The following is a 14,884-nucleotide window of genomic DNA, read 5'->3' on the forward strand; positions in this document are numbered from 1 at the left end:
TTCCCACCGTCAAATGTCGGTTTATTTGTCTTTAGGTTTTGTACAGTATTAGAGTACTGTGAGGGCAATGACCTGGACTTCTACCTGAAACAGCACAAATTAATGTCGGAGAAAGAGGCGCGATCCATTATTATGCAGATTGTGAATGCTTTAAAGTACTTAAATGAAATAAAACCTCCCATCATACACTATGACCTCAAACCAGGTATGTCTAACTTTTAGGCAACTGTATTGATGGTTTTTCTCTGGTCTTCGAAGTGACTTGAAATTTTACAAAGTCAGAGAATGTGAGGGAGGCTGGAAGCCTCGTCGCGTCTGGCCCTGCCCGGGCAGGTGTGGGACCAGAGTCCTGGCCCGGCAGTGCTGGGCTGGAGAGGGGGAGTGGGACTAAGGACTCAGGAGAAACAATGCCCTTGCCTTCAGGGCCAGGGCATTTCATGATGTCAGCCCGATTAAGAAAGAACTGCTCTGGCAAGCTCAGCTTTGTTTTTCCCATTACTCACACTATGTAGCCGTTCCTCTGCTCCAAGTCTCTTTGGTAAGTGCCCCCAAATGAACGAGTTATTTTGCAAGTCCGTCTCCCATTTCATTAAATCCCAGCAGTTTTTCATCTTTTTGTATGGTTACTATGTAAACTTCAGTAAACCTCAGTGAACAGGGGAGGCCAGTTACTTACCCCTGGTTTTTTGTTGTTGTCCTGAGCTGTTCTTCAGAGTCTGCGTATGTTCTCTATAGACAGCTGGCACCACCAGTGTTCGGAAGATGGTTCCCATTTACTGCCTGGTGGGCACAGTTGTTAACTCTGCTTTCCTCCCCTGGTAGTTATGTATTAAATCTCAGTGTTCAATATTCTTCAATGTTCTAATATAGTTCAAATGACTAAAAAATTCATTACAACAAAGTGATTTTTAAAATGATGGCCATTGTGTGATTGGGTTTTCCATCACTGAATCCAATATGTTTTCCCGGCGTAGGAGCTGTAGGTGGCACTGTGGTACTAGCTTTGATTCCCTTGTATATTTTTGTGTTTTTTATTTTTGGGGTTTTTGGGGGGGGGGTCCTGAAACGACTGTTCTAAAACAGGGTGGTTTAGAGATCGTTACTGAAAGTTCATATGAAACTTTCCCACCATTTTTGACCAACTGTCCAAGTGATATTTTACTTTGGCGAGTTACTCTTTTTTTCACCACTGCTCATAGTGGTGGTTTTGGCACATCTAGCAGGTGATTCTTGGAAAATGGAAGTTTGCAGCCAGACGCTGAGGACTCTCCTCCAGCATCCAGACTCCAGATCATTTTATTCCAGGAATTTAGATGTTGCTAAAGAGTTTGACTTCAGTTGTCCCTTTCTTGTCTGTTATTACCTTGAACTTGTCTCTTCATTAGTCTCTTTTTATTCATGAAAGTTTTCATCTTTTTAGGTAATATTCTTTTAGTAAATGGTACAGCATGTGGAGAGATAAAAATCACAGATTTTGGTCTTTCCAAGATCATGGATGATGATAGCTACAATTCCGTGGACGGCATGGAGCTAACGTCACAGGGTGCTGGTACTTACTGGTAGGTATCTGGGAAATCTGCCAGGTTGGCTGGTGGAGATAAGGCTGTCCTATTCTGAAATACTGGTAATTGATGATTAATGTCTATGTCCATCCTTAGGCAAAAATGCTGTAAACCAAAGTAGACTTTCCTTCTCAGATATTACTGTCTTTCCAGCAGTTTGACTCTCTGTATTTAGTTCATTTTTCTTTCCTTTTTGGAAACCATTGAGAGAGGTTATGTGTAGCCAGGTGTTGGAGTTGTGTGTTTCTTCCTAGGGCTTGCCCCATGGAGTAGGAAGCGAATGAGATTGCTCATATGTATTTAAAGAATGGCCCCAAATTATTTTCAGTATGAGTGAAGCGTGCGTGCGCTCCGTCTCTCTTTTTTTTCCGAGAGAGGGAGAGAGAGAGAATCTGTGCAGAGCCTGAAGTGGGGCTCAGTACCACAACCCTGAGATCATGACCTGAGCTGAAATCAAGAGTTGGACACTTAACCGACTGAGCCACCCAGGCGCCCCATTGCAGGTCTCTTCTTGTGTGTTAACGGGCTAAGGGATCCGTCTCTGGAGTTGCCTGAGGATGGTAGACTGCCAAGAACTAAGGAGTTGTGAGAGATCAGTATGTAAAGTAACCGCAGAATCCCTTGAAATCTGAACAGGAAAAAAGTGCAGCTTGCCAAGAAATATATCCATCTCCTCACCCATGCTCTAAAAGGTTTTGGGCCACATATCTTCCATCTGTTGTCACTCATCTCCCTGGAGGCACCCCAGCTAGCTCTGTGACCTCCCCTACCTCTGCCTGGTATTCCTTCGGACAGCGAGAACCATAGAAGATAACTGCAGCCCAGGCATTTAACTGTATTGTAAAGCCGTGGCCACAGAGCTTCGTTTTCTCTTCTGAGTGGTAACAGAGCTCCATGTCGGGTATGTGATTCCAGCATGGAGAAAGCCTCCAGCGGCACCACGGGAGGGGTTACATATACTGTTAAACCCCATGGTCTGTTGCTCAAATCTCTTATGTTTGCGACCGGAGGGCCCTGGGCTTACCAGAATAGTGACTGCCTGGGAATGAGGGTATGGATCGGAAGCAGACAGAGAAGGGGAGTTCGTTCACAACCCGCAAGATGGGCTCTGTCCTCATCAGTCTGATCATGTGTAAGTGACATATGTCAGAGAAACCATCAGATCCTGAGAAAAACATCATGTGCACAAAATTTCTATTTCCATTGCTCCTTATTTTTTGTGGAGATGGTACCTATAGTGAAAATCAGTACCTAAATTAAAACTTGGAGATTCTAGGTTTAAAATAGAAGCTACATTTACAGTGTTTATTTACTATGGTGGTTATTGTGGGTTAGTGTTCCTGTCGCTAAATGACACAAAAATATCTCTTATTGGGGGTTCTGGAAACAGGTCTATACCTCTGCTATATAAATTCACTAGAACTTAGATTTTGGCTTTTTGTTTTGTAGCTTGTTCTTTTTAAAAAGTGAAGCCTTTTAAACACTTAAATTAGTTTTCTCAGGGCGCCTGGGTGGCTCAGTGGGTTAAGCCGCTGCCTTCGGCTCAGGTTATGATCTCAGGGTCCTGGGATCGAGCCCCACATCAGGCTCTCTTCTCAGCAGGGAGCCTGTTTCCCTTCCTCCCTCTCTCTGCCTGCCCCTCTGCCTACTTGTGATCTCTCTCGGTCAAATAAATAAATAAATCTTTTTAAAAAAAATAATTAGTTTTCTCATTGGTACCTATTGCTATATTGGCTAAGCTATTAAAAATTTAGTGGAGGGGACGCCTAGGTGATTCAGTGGGTTAAAGCCTCTGCCTTCGGCTCAGGTCATGCTCCCATGGTCCTGGGATCAAGCCCTCTGCTTGGCAGGGAGCCTGCCTCCCCCACCTCTCTCTGCCTGCCCCTCTGCCTACTTGTGATCTCTGTCAAGTAAATAAATAAAATCTTTAAAAAAAAAAAAAAAACTGTTAGAAAGCTCCATATGGAAACTTCTTGACATGGTATATAAAAGATCACCGTTTGGTCCCTTCCAAACTAATATAAACTATATTGGGGGGCACCTGGGTGGCTCAGTGGGTTAAAGCCTCTGCCTTTGGCTCAGGTCATGATCCCAGGGTTCTGGGATCTAGCCTTCATCGGGCTCTCTGCTCAGCAGGGAGCCTGCTTCCTCCTCTCTCTACCTGCCTCTCTGCCTACTTGTGATCTGTGTCAAATAAATAAATAAAATCTTAAAAAAAAAAATTTAGTGGTTGACCTGTACTCCTGAAACAAATAATACATTATATGTTAATTTTAAAAATGTAAAAAATAAAAAAAAATTAGTGGTTGAAATTTAAACAAAAATTATGTTTGGGAATTTGCTTCAAAGTAATGTTTTTGGTGGGGGGTATACAAACAAAGATTGGCCCCATGTTGATATTTATTACAACTGGGTGATGGTTACTTGGGGATTCATTTTACTGTTCTTTCTACTTTGGATTATATTTGAAGATTGGTTTCATAGTAAAAGGTGAGGTGAAGAGGGAGGCTACTGAGAAAATTTAATTCCGTGGGTTCCTGTGAAGGTTTACAAAGTCTATATGTTGATACAAGCATTGTCTTAATCACCTTCCTCATATGTTATCCCGTTGTGACGTCCGTAGAGATATAAACAGGACAGGAAGACATAACAAATTCTAGGTTGGTTGTTGTAGTATTTGGTAGAGTTCTTCTCCATTGAATCCTTCTTTTAAGATTTTTTTTTTCAAGATTTTATTTATTTATTTGTCAGAGAAAGAGGGTGAGTACGCAGAAGCAGGCAGAGTGGCAGGCAGAGGCAGAGAGAGAAGCAGGCTCCCTGCCAAGCAAGGAGCCCAATGCGGGACTGAATCCCAGGACCCTAGGATCATGACCTGAGCCGAAGGCAGTGGCTTAACCCACTGAGCCATTCAGGCGTCCCTAAGATTTTATTTTTACGTAGTCTTGACACCCAGCATGGGAATCAAATGCATGCCCCTGAGATCACGGGTCACGTGCTCTGTGACACCTGGGTGGCTCAGTTGGTTAAGGGGCCTACTCTTGATCTCAGCTGAGGTTGTTAGTTCAAGCCCCACACCAGGCTCCACACTTAAACAAACAAACAAACAAACAAAAAAGAAGTCTCATGATCCACTGACTGAGCCAATCAGGCCCCCTGAATACTGCTAAATAAACGACCAGTAAACTAGACCTTGAGAATCTCCTCCATAACAATTTTATCATGATGGAACATGCAACTTGGTTTTTAAACACAGTTGAGGGCAGTAGAACTGTCCTCTCTCTCCTGAAGTCCTCAATAGGGAATTAGAGTACTTATTATTTTCGGTATTATTTGGGTAAAGAGCTAGTTTATTTCTCCATTTACACATGGGAAAACTGAGAGCTAGAAAGTGATTTTCCAGATTTGTACTATCCAATGGCAGTGTCTTTTTTTTTTTTTTTTTTTTTTTTAATTAATGTCTTTTGTACTCTGAGTATTTGGCTAAGTTATTACTTGGTATTTGGGTGAGTTCAACAACTTCTGTCCTTCCCTGCCATCTCCATGAGAGATTAAATACATTAAAATGTATATTAAAATGATCATTTTGTAATCAAGTTTTGTTTGTTATTTACCAAGATCATCTTTAAGTTATGTATGTTGAAGAATCAAGCACCATGAAAAGTCAGGTTCAGGGAGGTTTGAGTGGCATTTGGGAGAGCTGGGTTTTTTATTCTTTTTCCAGCATTTTTTATTTCTTGGCATAACCTCTTCCTAAGTCAGTATGTGTTTTGGCTAACAGTTTTCATTGTGAAACAATAATATAGGTCAGTGGTCTTAATCATCCCAAAATGTCTGTTACAAGTAATAAATAAGAAACAAGAACATGACACTAAACTTCTTTTAAAAAAAAAAAAAAAGAAAAGCCCATCATCAAATATTTTCTGCCTCTCAACTCTTGTGGCCCCCTTCAAGTTGTAAGTTCAGATTTTTATACCAGAATCACAGCAGGGTCTAAAATAAAGAATTTTTCACAGAATTGATTTTACCAGCATGAGATCTGCAGAAATTGATCTGTTATCTTCAGAATGCTGCCTTCCAGCTGCGCCGTGGCTAAGACCCCAGGCAGTGAGTGGAAGCATATTTGTTTGGTTTCCTAAATGCCAAGAGGCACTTACCTTCCACACCATACAATTTGGTGTGGTTGGCTGCCCAGCTAGTCTTTTTCAGAGGCCAGGGGTGGGTGGTGAGGGAAGGAATTCAGATGAGAATTGAGTTGTGCTAACTACTAGTTTGTTTGGCTTTTTCTGCCCTACATGTTAGACTTCCAGTAAGTCCCTGATCACCCTTGACGTGGGAAATGTAAAATACCTTTGTAATATCACCGTTTATTAGAGGTTGTAGTTATTCCCAGTCCAGATTTTGCAAAGAGCCTACTTTAAGAAGGCAGACAGCCAGTCCCCTTGGAGATTTCTTTGGGGTCCTGAATTCATTTGGGACTTTCAAGATAGTTATTTTAGAGACCGTCATCTTTCTTAGCCTACATGAAAGCAAACCCACACCACTTCGAGTTCTGTTTTGATGTGTGCTGCTGCTGCAGCTCTCATAAAAGGGAATGCACGTCTTCTGTGTTCTCTCTCCTTTTGAAACTTTTGACTGGCATGTATATTAGGGTACACCCCTGGAAAAGGGTGCTGGGTGAAGCAGGGACTAGAGGGAATGTTTTCGTCTCTCAGTGAGTTGGGAAGTGTATTTTAAGGCTTTTAGGATATGACTGCCTCCTTAAGTTAGAGTGTCTTCTTGCTGACTTTCCCCAGCGAGGCCCACGTTGCTTTTTTGGCAGAATTTCAGTTAAAATTCAGATATTTTTAATAGTTCGCACAAGGTTTTCTGCTTTGCCTTATTGTACATGTCCTGGATTTATACAGTCACTTTTCTAAGAATTTTTATTTTCCTTTTGTCCCAGGTATTTACCACCAGAGTGTTTTGTGGTTGGGAAAGAGCCACCAAAGATCTCAAATAAAGTTGACGTCTGGTCAGTGGGTGTGATCTTCTACCAGTGTCTTTATGGAAGGAAGGTAAGGAAGAAGGTCAGACGCGGTGGCTTGATGTCCGTCCTGGGATGCGCATGGGCCCTGGCATGGTGTCGGTTATTCTCTTGGAATTGGTAATACGGAATGGAATCCTGAAAGTTGTGGTTTGAAGAAAATACAGACACTAATAAAAGCTTTATGCATAAGCAGAACTTTTCAACCCTGAGTGCTTAATGAATTCCACTGGGCTACTGAAAACATGCATTTTTGCTGTTTTCAGTTAGATCCAGGATATGTTTTGTTTCTGATAATATGTACAAGGAATTGTATGAAATAGTTTATTTAAAGTATACCGTTGTCTCAGGAGCCATTCTTTAAGGTCTCAAGAACTGAAATTTGGTATCTCTACAGGGCTCTTTATTCTCAGCCACTCCATGAGTTAAAGCTATTATAAATAAAAGCCTGCTTTCTGTTTTCTATATTGAGGAAGTGTAGTGTTAGAAGGTGTTCACTGTCTTTTACCTCTAGATCAAGGTGATAGGTCATTTGGACACATAATGACCCAGGGAGTAAACTATACCTAATGAATTTTCACATCTGTGTTTTCCTGTGTTTATAAGCCTGCTACTTATAAATAAACTTACGTACTAGGATCCAGTGTGTGTGTACTCACATATTTGCTGTCAGTGTGTTATAAATAATTGAAGTTTTTCAGTGGTCCCGACAGTGTAGGTTGTGGGTATAAGCCATTTGGGAGTTTTGCAACTCCCTAGGACTCTTAATATTTTTATTACAGTCCCCAGACCAAGCTCTTCGTTCAGATTTCAGCTTCCTCTTTAACTTCTCCTTGGTCTCTGTTATCTTACCTCTCTAATATGGGGAAACTATTCAGAACCAGCCAGTAAGAGTTAATGAAATGACTGCTATTTTTAAGAAATCCCTACACTCAACATGGGGCTTGAACTCACAACCCTGAGATCAAGAGTTGCGTGCTCTACTGACTGAGTCAGCCAGGCTCCCCCAGAGGAGTTAATTATGACTTATACTCTCTGATAATGTGGAAATGCTGCTGAGAATGTAGGTAGAGGTTATGTACAAGCACGGTAGAGAGGACACTAGGCTTGAACTTCTATTTTAAGGTCTTCTTAGAAAATTGGGCTTCCTGAGTGGCGCAGGCAGTTAGGGGTCTGACTCTTGACTTCGGCTCAGGTCATGATCTCAGGGTCATGACATGGGGCTGCCCCATCAGGCTCCTCGCTCAGTGATGAATCTGCTGAAGAGTCTCCCGCTCTCCCCCACCCCCGCATGCTGGGGGAGGGGCAAAAACAAGGAAAGAAAATGGCACATTGGGGCACAGGTGAAGCAGTTAAGTACCCCCAACTCTCCCCCCTCTGCTTTGTACTTACTCCTTCTCTTCTACTTCCTTTTCCGTCTCTCTTTACCTGTGTCTTGGGTCTGCCAGTGGCACAAGTATGTATTACTTAAGCCTACAGGTATCACTGAGGGTAGAAGAGGTTGCTCGCTCCTGCTGGAATGTTCTTTTTCTTGGCTGTAAGCAAACCTGAATAGAGGTGTTAATGATGTGACATGCTGTTTCCGCTCCCAACTCTGCCTTAACCTTGATGTTGCCTTGTGAGTGTGTTACTTAAGTTCTGAGCCTTTCCACACCTCACCTATGAAAAGAGGGAGTTAGAGGAGACCATCTCCAAAGTTTTCTTTCCATCACCTCTCTCTGAAGCATGTCTTCATTACTTTCCTATGGTTTTGAATTGTGTTCTCTAATTTTAACCAGAGGCCCACCTTTGTTCGTTTTGTTTTGTGTGATAGCCTTTTGGCCACAACCAGTCCCAGCAAGATATTCTACAAGAAAATACTATTCTTAAAGCTACTGAAGTGCAGTTCCCGCCAAAGCCAGTAGTAACACCAGAAGCAAAGGTAAGTTGTGACCCAGTGGCAAGCAAAAAATGACTGCTTTGCTTTTTGTATTATTTCTCTCGGTAATAATGGATGGATTATCAGTATAAGAGTCAGGGGTCAGTCAAAACCTCTGCCTCCTTCTGAATGTGTATTTCTCCAACCCCTACCCTGTTCTCCCCTCTCCTACAACAAATACTGAGGGTGCCTGGGGAGTACTAAGAGTGGAGGGCATGGCGGGTGTGTAGCAGTGAACGACAGACAGGGTCCCTCCCTGTCAGGAGTTTCCATTCCAGCAGGTGGGACAAATAATAACTAGCAACAGATCCGGCTCAGATGGTGAAAAATAAATGAGTAAGAAGATCGAGGGGCGGGAACTCCTTTTTTGATGGCCTGGTCAGGGATGGCCTCAGAGGTGAAGTGACGTATTGAGCAGTCATGAATGATGTGGGGAGCCGCGTGTAGATTTGGGAGGACAGAACTCCGAGCAGAGCGGTGTGTGAAGCTGAGACGTAAGGGCAAGCTTAGCTGATCCACAGAGTGGAGAGGAGCCTGGTCAGTGGGCGAGGCAGCAGGACAGATGGGAAGGGCCCTTAGGTTTTACTCAGGGCCGCTGTGTTATCTGATTGAGATTTCAAAAGGCTGCCCTGGCGGCTGTGTAGACAGAAAATTCAAGGTGGAACGTTCCTCAGAATTGATGGACCTACATTGTGACAGTCATCACCTGAATGTAAAGTACGGCCTGAGGGTCATAATGACATTTTAGATTTTTAAAAGTCAGTTCATTTATTTAATTAAATCACAAGAGTGATTAAAAAATAGAAAAAGATCACCTGTTTAAGGGCCTTTGTGATAAGAATGGTAGAAACTGAACCTATCTAACCCGTCATACCTAGCACAAAGGAAACTTCCATGTTGGTAGTAAATTAGGATTCTGAATGAAACCCCACTCACAGTATGATTCCATGCCTCAGTACCCTTGAGGAGACAAGTCCTGTTCAGGTTTTCCTTTACTGCTTAGGTGTGTGAGGCAGAATGAGATCCACAGGGGAAGCATTTACCAACCTGTGATGCACTGTAGTGTTGGTAAGGGTGGGTGTCCTAACCCTGCCTCGGGCGGTGGCTTGTTTCTCTTACTCAGGAAGTAGAAAGTTCCCATGAGGCCATGGTTTGTACACGCAGGACCGTGAAGATAGATGTGCCCAGGGAAACCGGCCAAGGCGGAGAGAGTGGTTTTGTGTTCTGGGGGCAGAGGTATTAAGAGGTCGGGTCATGTCCCATTCCCCCTCAGGAACGGCTTGGCCGCCTCCTTCAGGGAAGTAGTCTGTGGCCAGAGAGAGGCGCTGCTGCCCGTGCGTCCCCTTTCTTGGCCGTGTCTAGGTGTGCCTGGTGATTTCTGGGAAGGGCCCTGAGCCCCTTCTCTGAGCTCCTGGCCTAGGTCCTGGCAGCCACTGCAGAGCCTCAGGCTTCCGTCTGGGGGCCCCAGGATGATCTCTGCCTCAGGCTTCTTCAAGAACCTTTCCTTTCAGGCGTTTATTCGACGATGCTTAGCCTATCGAAAAGAGGACCGCATCGATGTCCAGCAGCTGGCCTGTGACCCCTACTTGCTGCCTCACATCCGGAAGTCGGTCTCCACGAGTAGCCCCGCTGGAGCTGCTATCGCATCGACCTCCGGGGCATCCAATAACAGTTCTTCGAATTGAGACCCACTCCTAGGCCGCGAACTGTTCAGCACACACCAAGTGGACAAGTGGCATTCAGCAGCGGGTTTGGGACATAGCGAATCCGAATGGATCTCATGAAACCTGTACCAGGTGCTTTTATTTTCTTGCTTTTTTCCCATCCATAGAGCATGACAGCATCGATTCTCATTGAGGAGAAACCTTGGGCAGCTCTGGCCAGGCCTTGTAGGAAAAGGCCCCGCCCGAGGTTCCGGCGTCAACGGCCACTGCGTGTGGCTGCTCTGAGTGAGGAAAAAATTAAAAAGAAAAACTGGTTCCATGTACTGTGAACTTGAAAACATGCAGACTCAGGGGGGTCCCTGATGCAGTGCTTCAGATGAAGAATGTGGACTTGAAAATACAGACTGGGCTAGTCCAGTGTCTATATTTAAACTTGTTCTTTTCTTTTAATAAAGTTTAGGTAACATCTCCTGAAAAGCTTGTAGCACAAAGGCTCAGCTGGGGATGGTGTTTGACTTCGGAGGAAAAAAGTTGCTATTGCCCGTTAAAGGCACTAGAGTTAGTGTTTTATCCCTAAATAATTTCAATTTTTAAAAACATGCAGCTTCCCTCCCCCCTTTTTTATTTTTGAAAGAATACATTTGGTCATAAAGTGAAACCCGTATTAGCAAGTACGTGGCAACGTTCATTCCAGTCAGATGCAGCTTTCTCCTCCGTCTGGTCTCCTGTGTGCAGGCGCTTCCTTCGTCTCAGGAGAGAAAGCGTCAAGTGGGAGGACTGAGGTGTGTGGGGCTTTGCCGTCGGACAAAGAACGAGGTTAGAAGCCCGCAGCTTGGAGTCTCTAGGTTTTCAACTCTTTCTTCACAATTTGAACACTTGACGGTTGTCCCTTTTAATTTATTTGAAGTGCTATTTTTTTAAATAAAGGTTCATCTGTCCATGCAGTCCTCTTGGATTCTCTGAATGTAGTAACTATCAAAAACTGCTCCAGAGGTAGGCAGAAAATGGGCCAGGGAGCCAGATCCTCCAGGGATCAGGAGGTCCTCCCCACGGTCTCTAAATGTGCTTGCTAAATGGTGTACCTTTCTTGTTAACCACGATATTAAAACTTGATCAGCTCATAAGCTTTCCTCTGTTAGATCTTTTGGCAGGAAACCGCCTCCAGCCCTCTAAATTTTGTGGGTGTGTGCTGGTGTGTGCGTCTGTGTGTGCATGTGCACACACGCTTTGTCTAAACTCACTTTAATAGATTGAGCAAGTGGACTTAAAAAAGAATCGCAGGGAGATAGGTATTTTGAATATGAACATTCTTTTGGAACTTTCTTCCCCCCCCCCACATTTGGTTGTTTCTGAGATGTGTGATGAACTGAAGACGGAGCTGAAATGGGAGATGCATGGCCCCACCGTGCCCTTGAAACAGCAGAGCACTCGACAGCAGAGAGGGGAGGAGGCCAGAGCGGAGCATGTGGTAGCCAGCTTGGAATGTTACTGACATATGTGGCAAGAGGGCTCAGCCAGAAATATTTAAAGATGCAGCATTCAGGCATGCGAGTTCCCTGGGCAGGGGGAGGGAAGTGGGAAAGGCTAGAGACGCTCGCTAACTCGAGTGTTTCTTCCGTGCCACTGGTGACACTTTTGCTGGCACCTGTGTTGGTTTTGTGCCCCTTCCCTGCCCCGCGCCCCTCGGTAACCAGGTGCTCTTAGGGGAGGATGGAGTGATGATCCCAGTCGGAGAGACGGTGGCGGGTAGGTACCGCCTTGTGGAGCTCTGAGTGGAAGGAAGGCAGCCCTGGAGCTCTTGGCGTCCCCAGCTTTCCAAGTTACTGCAGATAAAAATGTTTTTCCAGATTTCCATTTTATCACAAGTGCTTATACAAGCATTACACATGTGATGTACATGTCTGTGTATGTGTGTGGTACCTCTTTAACCGTGACTTTCGGCCTGTTACGCAGAGAGTCCCTGTGAGTCTCAAAGGTTGAGCGCCCCGGAGGGATGGTATGTGCAGGTGTGAAGGATGATGAGTCGAGACGGACCCAGAGTGGTAGGTTCTATTCAGTGGTCTTGCAAGGCCTTTTTTTTTTTTTTTTTTTTTTTTTACTTTTTTCAAGGTTGAAAGAATGCTGCATCTTTAAACCTTCTGTCTAACTTCCTGCCTCCTCCTCCCCATGGGCTTCTGAGTGGAGCTGCGGGACTTCACTTGTTCATCTCCCTTCTCTGCCCTTGTCCTGAAGAAGGTATGCCCTCTCTCCTGGCTCCCCTTGGTTTTTAGCCCTGGTTGGAGCTGACTGGGCTTGCTTGAGTCTGGGCAAGACCTTTCCACTACATGGACTAGCCCCAGAGAACATGCAGAATGCTGACTTTTTCTAGATTTTGAAGTAGCCAATGAAATCACTAAGTGGGGTTCTTCCATGACATATTTTGTTAATATGGGTTTCACTTTTTCCAAGGATAATCCCTTATTGCCACAATTGATTTACTTTAAACAATGACAAAAAAATGTGTATTAATTTGTAATTAAACCCAGCCAGACTGTTTTCGACTTTCCCAACTTGGGGGGAGCGGGGGAGGGTGGGGAGGATATTAAAATCAGTTTTGAGAAGTGAATCTCCCAGCCTCTTGATTTTACTCTAGTTCTTCAGGCAGGGCTCTGAGCATCTAGGGGGCGGGAAGGTAGGGAAATCTAGCAGCTGACTGCGTCCCCACGGACACTGTGGGCATGTCGGCAACGTGTTGATTCATACATCTTCTGTACCTCCGATGTGCTGATCACTAACGCTTGGTGGTGGGAAGACAGCAGTGAGCGGGATAGGGAAGGCTCAGCTGTCGGCTTACAACCCAGGGGTGACGGCTCTGGGCCCCCGGAAGGGAAGGAATACAGGTCTTCGATGGGAAGGAGTTGGGCTCGGACTTCTCCATCCGAAGATGGGCAGCTTTACAGGGAGACTTGCTCTTGGGAGCCACGTGCACCCCACTTGCGTGGCTGACCCGGGCACACCTGCTCATTGCCTTAGAGGGTTTGCCGCCCTCCTTCCTCTAGTGCTAGGAGGACAGGTTCTCCTTGGCTGAGAAGATGAGCAGACAAATAGCTCCTGTGTCTCTTAATTTAGAAAATAATTCTCTTTAAACATAGTCATCTCCTAGAATCCTAGAGCTAGAAGGTCCAGCTCCTCACTTCTGAGAAGGCGAAGTTTACAGCTAGCTCCACCCACCTTGGTGAGTTTTGCTTTCTGAGAATCTCTGCCCCTCCCCCCTCCCACTTACTCATCATTCTACTTGCCCAGGCTCACTCTGTAATTAAAATCAGCCCCGGGGTAAGTGGGGGAGAGACATGGCACACACGCTAGTTGAGGTATGGGGAGTCTCTGCTTCCTAAAATTAGCTGTTCTGTTGTCATTTCTTAAGGCAGAATCACCTGGAGGTTAAGAGCCTGGGCTTCAGGAGTAGGTCTGGTTCAGATCCTACCTCTGCAGGCTTCAGGGATAGCTCCATGCGTGGTTGTAAGGAGTGGAAATAGTAGGTATAATAAAGTGCCTGGCACATGAGAAGGGAGTCCAAAAGTGTGCTTTACAGAAAGATCGCAAGATCCAGTAAGAAGGATTGCTGAGCCCCCGCCCCCAAGGTTGCTGATGGCGATTCAGAGCCCTTCTCCTTGCCAGACGGTCAGATCCTTTGGCCTGGGGGAGGTGAGGCGGGAGCCTTGCCCTTTGGCTTGAGATTCCCTATCGGCCTTTGTCCTATGAGGTCAGCAGTCTCCTCTTACCGGATCCACGACTGCCTCTGGCCGAATCAGGGAGGAGTATCTTACAGGCCAGCATGGCTTGAAGGCCAGGGGCATCAGCAGCACCTGGAGCCTGTTGGAAAGTCACGTTCTCGGCAACCCCTCCCCGAGTCCACCTCCCCGGTGGCTTGAGCACCGAGGGGCACAAGTCCTGCCGACCTTCTGTGTTAGGGATAAAAGTGTTAAGCTCTGGGCTGTGCTAGGCCCAGTGTCATGCGTGTGCTCCTATAATTATGGGGTGGCCTCAGGAGTGCACGTGTACGACACATCCCTTACACCGGTGCCCTGGGACCTTACAATGCATTAAGGATCATTAACTCCTTTGGGCAGAGCTGCTTATCCTTGCCTTCTTTAAAATACTCACCGGTACCTTACTGTGAATTAACGTAGCACATTTTTCTTTTACCTGAAGGGTCCGGGCCTGCGGGAGTGAGCTCGGACCTGGGTCGGACCTGGGTGGGCGTGTGAACACAGCCTGGCACTCTGAATCAGGGGTGAGGAGAGCCTGGGACTACAGATCTTTGGAAGGGGTGAGGATGGAGAGAGCAGAGAGGTTGCAGGGAAAAGAGGGTTAAGGAGGAAGTGGTGAGGAACTCTGGCTGCTGTGGAGCTCTGCGGGTGGGTTGGGGGAACCTGCCAGAAGCTGGGACCTGGTGGGGGTAGGGAATACAAGAGCCCTATTGTGCTGGGGTTGCTCCGCAGGGGCCCGAGACAGGCTGGAGTCAGCCAAAGGGTGTGAGTGTGTGTGTCTCTGTGTGTGTGGGGGGCACTGGGCAGGAGACCCCCATGGTGTGAAGGGGTCAGAGCGCGGCCGGCTGGCTGGCTGTTCTAGAAGGAAGGGTGTGGCTGAAGAACTTGGGTAACCTCAGGCCTCAGTCGCTTCCAGGCACCTGCAGTCGTGGGGGCACAGGACGCAGTGTCAGCAAAGAGAAGGGGCT

At 45.8% G+C, this 14,884-nt stretch overlaps 1 protein-coding gene across 10 annotated transcripts in view; it reads left to right on the forward strand.

Moving 5' to 3' along the window:
* Positions 1-11,111, forward strand: part of TLK2 (tousled like kinase 2) — a 113,088-nt gene extending 101,977 nt beyond the window's left edge. For all 10 annotated transcript variants that reach the window (XM_004749232.3, XM_045080871.1, XM_013054548.2 and 7 more), the window contains 5 exons: positions 36-205; positions 1,421-1,559; positions 6,505-6,616; positions 8,399-8,506; positions 10,015-11,111. In XM_004749232.3, coding sequence (XP_004749289.2) covers positions 36-205; positions 1,421-1,559; positions 6,505-6,616; positions 8,399-8,506; positions 10,015-10,188 — 703 coding nt within the window. In that variant the 3' untranslated portion in view covers positions 10,189-11,111. The remainder of the gene's footprint in view (positions 1-35; positions 206-1,420; positions 1,560-6,504; positions 6,617-8,398; positions 8,507-10,014) is intronic.
* The last annotated feature ends 3,773 nt before the right edge of the window (positions 11,112-14,884 follow it).

The sequence above is a fragment of the Mustela putorius genome, unplaced genomic scaffold (genome assembly GCF_011764305.1).
Source record: "Mustela putorius furo isolate JIRA1106 unplaced genomic scaffold, ASM1176430v1.1 tig00000487_pilon_pilon_pilon, whole genome shotgun sequence".
NCBI lineage: Eukaryota > Metazoa > Chordata > Mammalia > Carnivora > Mustelidae > Mustela > Mustela putorius.